The sequence below is a fragment of the Adiantum capillus-veneris genome, chromosome 16 (genome assembly GCF_014529385.1).
Source record: "Adiantum capillus-veneris isolate H3 chromosome 16, ASM1452938v2, whole genome shotgun sequence".
Taxonomy (NCBI): Eukaryota; Viridiplantae; Streptophyta; class Polypodiopsida; order Polypodiales; family Pteridaceae; genus Adiantum; species Adiantum capillus-veneris.
Window position 1 is genome coordinate 47,990,730 of NC_140946.1, and position 12,686 is coordinate 48,003,415.

The 12,686-nt window shown below is 43.8% G+C and overlaps 1 protein-coding gene across 6 annotated transcripts in view; it reads right to left on the bottom strand.

Annotated features, from left to right (window-relative positions):
* The window catches only part of LOC147438995 (uncharacterized), a 46,529-nt gene that overhangs the window by 21,112 nt on the left and 12,731 nt on the right, over positions 1-12,686 (bottom strand). For 5 of the 6 annotated variants that reach the window (XM_086484937.1, XM_086484936.1, XM_086484935.1 and 2 more), the window contains exons 4-5: positions 9,420-9,506; positions 8,920-9,068 (exon numbers count right to left, since the gene is read on the bottom strand). In XM_086484937.1, the coding sequence (XP_086341063.1) occupies positions 8,920-9,068; positions 9,420-9,506 (236 nt within the window). The remainder of the gene's footprint in view (positions 1-8,919; positions 9,069-9,419; positions 9,507-12,686) is intronic. The other variant, XM_086484938.1, reaches the window with a different exon arrangement.

Below are 12,686 nucleotides of genomic sequence, written 5' to 3' on the forward strand. Positions count from 1 at the left end.
TGGTGGAGATGATGCTACAACAAGAGGCTCAGCGACAGAGAACGTGAAGCTCTACGTATAGTTGCTGAAGAAAAGAGGGTAGCTATTGAACAAGAGAGCGAGGCCTAGAGAGACCAATATTCGTTGTAAGCACAGTATTTCTTCCTTGCATTGATCTCTCATTCTCATGTTTTGAAAGGGGATATAACACACAATCCAGTAGTATCTCTTAGTACACAGTCCCATAGTTCAAAAAAAGGTATCAATGATTGCATGACAAGAAACCTCTCTTTGTCATTTATTCTCCTAGCATCACTCCCAAGGGGAATTTGTTGTCATATATGTGGTAGTGATGTGTATGAACACACTTAGGACCATTGGGGTAACTTTTTCCTCACTAGGAGGTTTCCCCCCCATGGATTGTATTTACGCCCATCACTTTAGGGATAACTTATCTTTCTACTTTGCACACTAAGCAATATACTCTTTATTGTGTGCCTTGAGGTTATTCATCTTCTCCAAGTTGGTGTGCATCTCACCAACCCTAATTCCAACACACCCACACCGAGAGTTTGGGAGGACATTGTTCCATTGATATCTCTTATGAGAAAATTCTATAGGCTGGTTTATGGTGGCAAAATATGATGCCAAATGTTTGAGCTTCTTGACAGACGTGTGATATTTGATAAAGAATGAGTAAATCGCATGATAGAGATTTAATGGTTCGTAAGGATCGGACAAGCCTTCAAGTGGCTCCGAGTATACCTTAGAGTGACAGTCAATCCAGTCTAATGAGCAATTTGGTGGTTTGATTGATTATGTTCCTAGTAAAGCTACCCCAATTGCAAATACGATCAGTCACACAGGAGAGATCTTGGCTCTCAAGTCCAGGTCCACAAGTGGCTCCAATCTGTATGGAGTATACCTTAGAGTGACAGTCAATCCAGTCTAATGAGCAATTTGGTGGTTTGATTGATTATCTGCGTAGTAAAGCTTCCCTGATTGCAAATACGATCAGCCACGCATGACAGACCTTGGCTCTCGAGTCGAGGTCCACGATCCATTCAAAAAGTATCTTGTGATAGCATGAAAAGTCTATGCATTTTTCGAGTCTCTCATTTGTGATTTTCTATTGTGTTTTCGTCACAGTCTTTGTGTGTTAACCTTCTTATATGATTCACTCACGGATGAGCACAAAAGCATGAAGATGTCTCTAGGAAAGGCAAAAAGTTTGCACTCAAGGAATACCGAATGTTTCACCATTGTAGATCATGTCAATAAATTTCCCATGCTCATTGTTGGAATTAGGGTTGCAAAGAAACGCACACAGCTTGGAGAAGACAAAGGAAGCTCAAGGCACACAATAGAGTGTGTGTTACTTAGTGTTACCACCCTTTCTTCGAGAAGCAATAAAAGCCTGTTCAACTGCACGCTGCCTAGTCCTGTTTTTTCTGGAAAGTGACTTGCAACAGCAATGTGCATAATGCATCAAACGTGACAACTTCAAGATTTCCTTGGGTCATAAGTCTCCAAGTACTAGCAAAAGTCTGGTAGTAATCTGGTAAGGCATCAAGAACAGTCTGCACAAGGGAACTTTCTGAGATAACTTCACCTGCAGAAATAAGTTGCTCATTGACATCCTTGACACCAGCAAGGAAAGTGTCCATATCATCTTCCTCATGCATAATCTTCGACTCAAGCTCTTTACGCAGCAAAACAATTTTAGACTCATTGCAACTTGCATAAAGATCAGCCAATATATCCCAAGCCTGTTTGTAGATTTTGTTGAACGAATGTGAGGAACAATGGTGCGCTTCATAAACAACGCAATCAATGCATGAGTCAGCGCATCCTTTACATCCCAACGAGCTTGTTCTGCCGTAGGCAAAACAACTCTAATAGCAGCAAGACCTGCAACATCCTCAACATTGCCTGCATCCTCAGAACCAAGACGTACATCAATGCCCTGCACAATGTTCCAGACGCCCTTTGACACAAGAACATGTTGCATCATATAAGCCCACATAGGGTAGTTGTCCCCATCCAACCTGTCCTCAGCAGCAAACATCTTGAAGACATCTCTGTTATTGTCAGCCATGGTAAATGCTGCACCTGATGTGAAAACTGCCCGAAAATAGGAGAAACGGAGCGAGAACAACACGTGCTATATAGCACAAACCGTAGAAGACTATGAGGCACCTGTTATGCAAAAAACGGCACTGACAGAAATTCTGCACAAAATGACGAAATTGCCTTTGCAAACCTGCCTGTAGTAGAAACGGAGGCCGAAATAAGCCTAATCAGAAATCTGAGCAGACTTAGCTCTACGAGCTGTCCCAAAATATTTGTCGACCTGCGAACGCTCGCCAAACCTCACTGTAATCGGAGAAAGTGAGCAGGCGTTTACTGGAGCAGCTAGCGACTAAGCCCGGGAGGACCCAACCTGCTCTCATACCAATTGTTGGAATTAGGGTTGCAGAGAAACACACACAACTTGGAGAAGACGAAGGAAGCTCAAGGCACACAATAGAGAGTGTGTTACTTAGTGTGCAATGGAAAGATAGATAGCCCTAGAGTGATGGGCGTATATACAATGCTCGGAAAAAACCTCCTAAAGAGGGAAAAAATGCCCCGGCGGTCCTAGTGTGTTCACACACATCACTACCACATGTATATGGTAATACTCGTTCCTTGAAAGGACACAACCAGAGCACAAGCATTAGCACAATTGTCCATGTAACTAAGTCAGACTTTGTAAATAATTAATTTATTTACGAGAAAAGAATTATCTAATTAGTTGTGTGCACATTAGAATAGATTTAGCAGTTCTGGGGCCTCAAGTGCGCCCAAGTTTGGGCCAGTGCACCTCAGGGAGACCCTAGCAAAAAAATACCCTGAAGCCCTAGCGATTGGGAAATCGGGACTTCAATAAAGGGATAGATAGCAACCTCAGATTACAGGCTCAGAAAAATACGTGCGCTAGTGCAAGCACAGGAATGAGATGGGGTCCTTAGAATAATAATACTAAGGCCTGAATCATTTTACGGCCTTAGGATAAGTCAACTAATGTATTTTTAAATTGTCTATGCCGGACCAAATGGCCGGACAAGTGCGAACAAGTAATGCCAGAGCAGTGTCGGTACGGCATTGCGCTGGGGAGCAGCGAACAATTTCATTAATAGCATCTGTGTGTGTGCAATTGTGAGTTAATTTGCACATCTCATTAATAGCCTAGGGATTTTTAAAAGTGAAAGTTGAGGGGTTTTTTAAGTTATTAAGTGTGCCAAGTGGCACACTTACCAATGCAAACTAACTCTCTCTCACTCTCACTCTCACCCTCTCTCTCTTCCTAGCGCCCCCTCTCCCTGATGGCTATTTAGGAGCCCCCCCTCCCCCATTTTCAAGGCTGACAGTGCACCTACCCCCCCCTAATGTGAGCGTGCTCTACGCGGTGGAGCCCTCCATTGAAGCTTGAGAGCAGCCCCTTGCGACATATGTGGTAGCCTTGTGCTCCCATTGTCAAGAACAAGGGATCTCACAGTCATAGACACCTTCTGGTGAAGTTTCATCGCGAGAAGCTGCCGTAGACGCTCTCTTAGCAGAGTGCGGCTGCTGTAATTCTCTGTTTTCAGCCCCTAGTCACCTCGATTAGGGCTGTTTTCAGCAGATCAACCATAGAAATTCTCTTCTCTCTCCTTATCCTAAGCCTACATCAAGTTTGGTGCGATTCCATCGCGAAGAAGACCTCTGTTTCGGCGTAGGGGTGTGCACAGGTAAGAATTTCAGGTTATGTGCAGAAAATTACAGCAAGCATGTGCGTGTGCATTTTGCTTGTTTCTCTTTTGTGTTCGATGCATGAATGAATGAGCATGAAGGCAACACATAACGGAAGATGGACTCTCCTCTGTGAGAGCTTCCGAGGAGCTGTTTTGGAAGATAGACTTTCTTTTCGAGAGCTTCCAACCAGTCTCGCAGAAGAGGGGAAATCCCCTAAGCAGAAAGAAAGTGGAAACACTTTCTCAGTCAGTAGTCAAAACAGAACAGAAGAAAGAATAGAGGACGGACGTATGCTCCGTTCCTGTGCTTGTAAAGATTCTCCCTTAGTAATAAAGATATTCTCTTTATGGGGGGGACCAGCCCATCTTCTGGTCCCCAATGAAGTGTCAAGTTTTCTCTCTCCCTCTAATTCTCTTGAGTATTTGACATGCAATTAAACGTCAGTTTACGCTTCCGTATTTTTGTGACAGTCCATCAAGCATTGGTATTTCCTTTGTGGTTTGCCCAAGTTGAAAATTTTAGGTAGAAAAGTCAAGTTTAGATCACATTTTGGTCTTGCACTCGTTGAAAAGTTTGGCACTTAAAAGTCACATTTTTCATCTGCATTCCATCCACATTTTTTTTAAAAAGCATAGTCCATTTCCAATCATGAAAAAGGCAAAAGATGTGTCTATGAATTTGCAGCTGCCTAACTCATGGTCAATGCACACCATTTTCCGTGTTTTTTGGTTGACGTTTCAGGGAGATACCCCAAAGGAGATTATTCAAGAAGCTAAACCTGAGATCGTAGACGAAGTTAAGGACATTGAGTCGAAGCAGATTACAGATTCCAGCCGAGGGGCCTAAAGCCTAGAAGAAGAAGAAGAAATAGAAGAATACCAACTTGTGAAGTCCTGTAGAGTGGCCTAAATTTAATAATAGGTTGAGATTAAGAAATCCTAACCCCCAACTTGCAAGAACTTGTCGAGGGAACCAACTGTTAAACAAAGTGCTCACACACTTGCGTAGTGTATGATGATGTGGCACGTTGTACAACTATTTCCGCATTTTGCGTTGACATGACACATGGCAGCATGTACAGATTTCTACAATTTCGCTGTGTTTTAGGCGGATTTTGGAGCCAGCTTTTCTGTACAGATTCTTTTAGGATCAAGTGCTTTTGGATCTGACGCTTGTAGGGTTCTGCTTTTGAGCATCCCTTGTACCTTTTTAAGTGTCTAGAGGGCCACTCGTCAAGAGCATCTAGACACAGAACCCAGAGGGAGTTGGACCTTCGGGAGTTGTACTTTGCGAAGTGTAATAATGAAGAAATACCAAAGGGGCCACTCTTTGGGGTCAATGCGTCTTGGCTCGAAACTCTGTCGTGCCGTGTCAATTTCTCCCTCTTTCTTTCACAATTATTCAAGTGTTTTAAAGTGCTAAAGTATTGCCAACTGTGTAGATGCACTTATCTCTATGTTTCTGTCCCGTCCATTGCCGAAAGTGATTACACATCCCGAACATTCACCATCAATCACTTCCACTACACATTACACATATCATACCACTTTATGGATAACAAACAATCTGCAAATTCATTTGAGAGTCAGCTAAGAGAAGCCTTAGGGAAGTTGGTTTGGTTAGAGAGATGTGCATCTTGGTACCTTCCCTTGGCTTTTGAGGTGGACGACGAGTGGGTCCTCACTGCCCCTCTTACAATTTGGTTGCCCCTCTTACAATTTGGTTGTGTCATAGATCTACATCCTTTTTGGAGTACATCATTAGGAAGTGGATGCAGATTATTTTGGAGGCATGACCTAGGGGTCACACAATCCAATGGCTTTTGTGAGCTGCTACATGAGGTTTTTACAGCAAATGCTTTATATCAGTCAGATACACAGTATTTGAATTAATGATTTTCACTACATCGTATGAGGTGGACAGAGCTTTGGGTACATTTGTGTAGACTTGATCACAATCCAAATAGCTATATTTCACCACCTAATTGGAGTATCTTTATCCTTAGATGTATCATTTGGTTTGATTTGGGATTTTTCACCATGATCTCCTTGTATACCTTTTGGGGGTTTTTTTTACATGGACCTATGGTAAATTTTATGTAATGCAAAGGGTCAAAGCCCCACTTTAATTGCCACACACACACACACACACACACAGATTATTATCGTTCTCGAAAGTCATATCCTCCCAAGAGGAGAGTAATCACCCCCGATTACACCTGCAAAAAGAAATCCGATTCTTGAGCACACATTGACTTCATGCATACATGCCGATAACCCATCCCCACTATGCTGTATATTGTCTAACATGCACCAACACGTCCTCAAGGCAAAGGGTAAGTGGGCGGTCTACTGCAACGGATGGGCCATCATCCAAGAGTTTCAAACTTCTAGACCCAAGTGCCACACCCGACACACATCCCCCCCCCCCCCCCCCCCCCCTCTCTCTCTCTCTCTCTCTCTCTCTCTCTCTCTCTCTCCCCTCTCTCTCTCCAAATTGTATCAACCATTCTCCCTCCTCTCCTTTTTGCAAGACGAGACACCTTTGTATGCCCTGTTTTTGGTCTCATGGGTGTTTTTTTTTTTGGTGTGTGTGTGTGTGTGTGTGTGTGTTGGGGGGGGATCATAATTTGGTTATGTGGCTTGTCCACACCAGATCAGAAAAGAGGGGAAGGAGCTGAGATGAATTAGCATCCACACAAAGCACCCAAAACTAGGCATAGCCACTTGCAAATGAAGTTGGGATCTACACCGGCCGGGGACTATCAAATTTTAAAAGTAGTTGACTTTGGGCTTTGGTGCTTTGTAAAAGCACAGGCCAAGGGCCTTTGAATATGAGCTCCTCTTGCAGTTGCATCTATGGAGAAATTAATAAAGAAATACCACGAGGGGCCTCTAGTTAGGCCCTAGGGGCCAGTGCATCTGGAAGTGAAAGTTTGCCACTTCGTGTCTCGTCTCAAGTGTAAAGTACAATTTAATTTAAAGTGCTAGAGTTGTTTCGAGATGTTATTTTCCCTCGACACGTGGTGCCTACACTTCTTAGTTTTTGGTTTCCAATTCTTTTGTCCTTGTGTGGCCTGCTCATTGCCTCAAGTTCAGTTGTATCGAGCATTGTACTACCCTAGGGATGGACCCGTTTTGGTAACTCCAAGGAATTTCAATAATAAATATGGCTCTGTTTTCGGCTCTATGTGAGTGCAAACAATGTAGACTTTCGTTGCATTTCTCTTCTACAATCTTTCCCTACTCCTCCTCTCCCCCTTTTGATGTATCTCCCTGATTTTGTTCCCTGTATCGCTTGTGGTTTTTCCCTTTGCTCTTGTAATCTTATTATATCCTAAGGGTTTCAGCGTGGTTATCTGTGATGGCTATGGGCTTTTGTAAAGCCTTCCAGCTCATTGTAATTTGCAAGTAATACTAAGGTTCAAGCTGCATTTTTTCTCAGACAGAGAGAGAGAGAGAGAGAGAGAGAGAGAGAGAGTAAAAAACACAAACGAACAATCAAAAGGCTGAAAATAAATAGAATCTGAGAAAGAGAGAGAAGGGAGAAGATCGACACAGTATTGGAGACCAAAAGATGGGATGGTCCCCCCTCCGCCCCCTAGAGAGAATCTTTATTAACGGAAGGAATCTTTTACAAGCACAAGAACCGGAGCAAGCCCCTCCGTTCTAAATCTTCCGTCCCGTACGGGAACTCAAGAGACTAGCTCTCGGCGTAGAGATCCTCCGGTTTGCTCTCAGAGCACAAGAGCTCTACAAACCATCTCGGATTCCCTCGAGTGTAGGCCGAAGCCTCCTTACCTGCAAAACACGAACACAATAGCAAACACTAGTAGAACTCATATACAAATCGTCACTTGTTGCTCTTGGCGGGAAAAGCAACCTTTGATCGCACGTCGCAAGGACTTGTGGAATAGTCGCGGTAGAATCTCCTCGGTGTCTTCTCCAGCAGGGGCGCCTTGTATTTGGGTCTGCAAATGCCTCGAGTGGGGCACTAGCTTTGCTTTTATAAGTGCAGAAGGCCGGCACGAATAGAGGCCAGTAGGGGGCGCCTTGTTTTTCTGAGGACTGAAAATAGGGAAATATCTGGCTGCCCAGAATGGGAAAAAGGGGTGCGATTTATGCCAGATTTGGCCATCCAGATGCGACGCCCTGTTTTTGACCTAATTATGGCACGTGACTGCCCACTTATTAAGTGGACGGCCAGCCACATTTTGAAAGAGTCTAAACCTGTTCAAAAAACTCTGTAAAAACTTATAAGCTGAAAACAATGCTTACACAAACACACCCCAGGTGTCCCTAGATGCAATCTCATGCACAAATGCGATGCACACAGAGACTCCTTTATGGGAACGCATCTGCTTTCCCGGAAAGCACTCAAAAAGCAACTTGCTTTTCAGAAAGAATCTTCATTTCTTCAAAGCTTCTTATAACCCATCTCATTCATGTGCTTGCATCTTACGTGTAACTCTTGCTCAACTCAGATTTCCTCCTCAGACCATGGAATATTTCCTAACCAATGCTCTCATCGCCCATTCTCTTGCGCATTGCGGAAATGTCCATTACCGAGTCTCTCCCACCGAACTTATGGGACAACTCCTTCACGATGCTTTATGTCACCCATCATATGACGCCTCAGAGATGTCCATTCCTAATGGCTTTCTCAATCTTGTAGATTTACAATTCTAACTTAACAATTCTCAAGCGCACAAAATTTAAATAGTCCTAATTTTATTAAAAAGAAATTACTCAAAAAAAAATAAGAGAGAGAGAGAGAGAGAGAGAGAGAGAGAGAGAGAAAAGATAGATCTTTTCAGGTCTATTTGAGGCTGAAGTCCGCCTATGAGACAAATCAAATATACATGTGTGTGTCATCCATCTATCGGGTAAAAGGTAACAGAATGTGGTCCTATGGTAAGGAGAGAGAGGTTTTGCGAGTTGCTAGAGAGCTTTGACCCTAGAGCATTCTGTGGCATCTTATTGAGGTCGCCGACTCACCAGCAGCGACAAGTAAAGCAATTAGGATCTTCAAACTCAAAACTACTTCAACCTTTACTAGATGACAACACGTAACAATACACACACACACACACACACACACAGAATGCCTCCAAGTGTGGCAACTTTACGCAAAAGGGATAAACCAAACAAATATTTCACTTACTCTGCATTTTCTCGAACATTTGGCATGAAATCTGCTGCATCCACAAGAAATAAGATTGCTCCTGCCTCTTTTAAATACTCATCTAACTTTGCTCTTAATCTCATGTGCCCTGGAAAATCCAGGAAACTAGCACCATTGGCCTTTCCTTGCTGCCATACAGCACGCATAATACAGATGTTAAAATAACTTCCACATACCACATATGGGCTTCACAAAGAATAAAACTTAAGGAGTCATCATTAAGCTAGACAGACATTATCCAGACATATGGTGCTATTCTCTGTGGTTTCCTTAATATATTACCCCGAGTTCAACTACTGTGCTCTATAAAGAAGGCCATCTTGACAAGCATTGTGCAAAAACATCGCTATTGAAAAAATCTCAAGCTAGCACCATGTTCATACAACCTGATGACAGCATTGTTTCTCTCTTTGTTGTGCTTTGTGTGCACCTCGCTTTGATACTCTCAAACTAGAACAAAAGTTTACAAAGTCATAAACCTTGACAGAGTCAGAGTGCAAAGTGAAACGTTCTATATTTGCTTCCATTGATGTGACTGTTCCTTTATGGGTAGATCCATCACGCAACTGTTAACCACAAAAAATGTGATTCTTAAAATTCTGTGCAGACAGGAAAACAAGGAAAAAATTGTGCTAGCATATGAAGCTATGCAGCTAGAACTTCTGCTGTGGACAGCAGCTAGCTTCACAGCATCCCTTGCTTTATACCAAGACCTATTTAAATGTAGCCTTGCTTATCCTTAAAACATCACTTTATTTGAATGTTTGGCAGAAAATAAGACTTTCATGATGTGCGTATAGGCTTTTGATCGCGATTGAAGGTTAACATTATAATAAGCTTTAAGATTTTTGCACTACAACCGTTTGTTGCAAACAAAAATCAGCATTTCGAAAGCGCAAAAACAAAATGCATTTGGAAGCAGAAATTAAGGAGTTTTACCAACTGAAAACAGAGATTCAGTGTTATAGGTTTGCTCTGTACAGCTAGATGAATCCATGAACAGCCAAATTCGATTGCAAAAGTTAGTGCAATCTATAAAGAATCTCAAGAAAAATCCACCGACAGCTAACAGTGCCTATTTTCCAAAGCCAATTCTGTACATATCTCTAGATAGGAGTGTCTAGAATCCTAGGAGGATTTGTACCGGCAATTTTGTGAGCCTGCTTGCAGGACCTGCATGTCCGAACCAGGCATTAGATTAGGTTTTCCAATTTTGGGACCCTCTTGCATAAATGATTTGCGCACGCGTTTTCACAAATGCTATTGCACTTCGGTGGGCATCTGACATGGTGTGCATGTAGGTCTAGGCTAGAGGAACGTGTCGGTCCAATTCTTTCATCAAATGGTTCACATGTAAGTGAGTTGGTCCGATTCTTTCATCAAATGGTTCACATGTAAGTGAGTTATCGCCTGAAAACTCCCATCTGCGCACATTTGCACATTTTCCCGACTTGGTACTAAAAGAAGTCAATATACAAGAAGCCCTAAGCTAGCATTTTTTCATCGGATGTGGGAATGCTAGCAAATCCACCTAACGTTTTTGCATCTGCAGCCCTTAACGTTTTTGCTTCCCATCACGAGCACCATCAGCCCAGATCAGCCAGCAGCCAGCATTTTGAGTTTTTGGCCCATCTTCCTCGCCGAAAATCCTCTCGGTTGCTAACGCAAACTCCCTGCTGCAGCCCGGACATTGGGCAGCCCATGGAGCCACTTCTCGGCCATTCCCTCGCCGCATCAAGTGCTCCCATCAATGTCCATCATCATCTGCATTTTCAGCCCTGCTAAGCGCGTCAAATCGGCTGTGTTTTTGCAGCCAGCCATCAGCTTGTCACGTGCTCACTTCATTAGCGCTACGTGGACATGCTTCTGCTACAATCTAGCATGAGTTTTAGCTTAGGACCTAGCCTGGCACTTTGTGAGCCTCTGCAGGACGTGCATGTCCAGTCCAGTCATAGTTGCATACCCTCTCTTGCACAGGATCGCATTTACTGCACGTGAATCGCCTCTTAGCAGACATTTCATTAATAAGTGACTTTTCATTTACCCTTGTTGGAATGTAGGTAGGGCAAATGACTAAAGGACCTATAAAAGAAACCCATTGGGCGATAGTTGAAGGCAGAAGAGGCAGCAGAGGAAGAACTTGCAGATCGGTGTTTGCAGGATCATATCAGCCAGCGTTTCCAGCCTCCTCTCCATCAGCGTTTCCAACCAGCATGATCAACGTTTTCAACCAGCATGATCCCATCAGATTTCAGCCCTTAGCCTCGTCAGGGTTGCAATTCCTAGCCATCGACATCGCTAGCAGTTCCGGCATTCAGCCATGGCATCGTCGTAATCGTTGTCGTCGACATCGTCGTCGTCCACATAGAACCCATCAGTACCTCGTCGTCGACATCATCGTCATCGACATAAACCCCGTCGGTACCTAGTCGTCGACATAGAACCCATTGGTACCTCGTCATCGACATCGTCGTCGTCGACATCATCGTCGTCCACATAGAACCCATCAGTACCTCGTCGTCGACATCATCGTCATTGACATAGACCCCATCAGTACCTCATCGTCGATAGCATCGTCGTCGATATAGACCCATCAGTACCTCATCGTCGATAGCATCATCGTCGACATAGACCCATCAGTGCCTCATCGTCCTCGTCGACATAGAACCTCTCAATACCCCGCAGTACCATCAGTACCTATTACCCAGCATCAGTAGCATCAATACCCATTAGCATCATGAGCATTGTGCAAGAATAAAGAAAGTACTTGCTCTGGCAACAAAGCAAGGGGGCCCTTGAGGGTTTGGAACCCGACATTCAGAGTCATCTCTCTCTCTCTCTCTCTCTCTCTCTCTCTCTCTCTCTCTCTCTCTCTCTCTCTCTCTCTCTCTCTCTCTCTCTCTCTCTCATTCAGTTCAATTTAGTTCTTTCAAGTGAAGTAAAGTATCCCTTGTGTTTGTGCGGAGTACTAGATCCTTGCTAAATCCATAAACACTTCCGTTGCACCTGACATTGGTATCAGAGCTCTGTGCATGCTTCGGCTTCACGAAGTCAAGGGAAGAACCCAAAAGAACCAAGAACCCAAAGAACCTCTCCCAAGTTTTTTTCCTGAAAGAATCTTCGAGTCCCAATCATGGACTTAATAGCTCCCATCTTCATTCCCATGTCTTTGAAGGAAGATCGGCATCGGATACACGACAACCCAGATCTTGAGTACCAGGATCTACTTGCTTCTTATGCGGATATGGAAGGAGTTGGGAGACATGATCCCTGGACCCTAACCCTCTTCTACATTCGCATTCGCATGTAGCGCGCATCCACTTCCATCCACAAGAAACCCTTGGAAATACCTCTGAGCACCCTTACCTTTCAGCTTCACCCGCAATGTTTTCATGAAAGGACTATTCGAGTGGTAGTACTTGCTCGCAAGGCAGAGTTAGCACCAAGGCTGGTATTCTGCGACAGTAGTAAGCCTACCTAGCAACTCGTATGGTAGGTGTTTACATCGCACCAGATCTACACCCGCAGTATCCACCCGTTTGGAGGAGTTTTCATTGGTTATGCATCCACAAGCATCAAAAGCAGTCAGCATCAGAAGTACATAAAGAATCAAGATAGAAGTTCGGCAAATGTGCCTCACTTGCGATACGTGGACATGCTTCTGCTACAGTCTAGCACGAGTCTTCTTAGCTTAGGACCTAGCCTTGCACTTTGTGAGCCTCTAGCAGGACATGCATGTCTAGGCC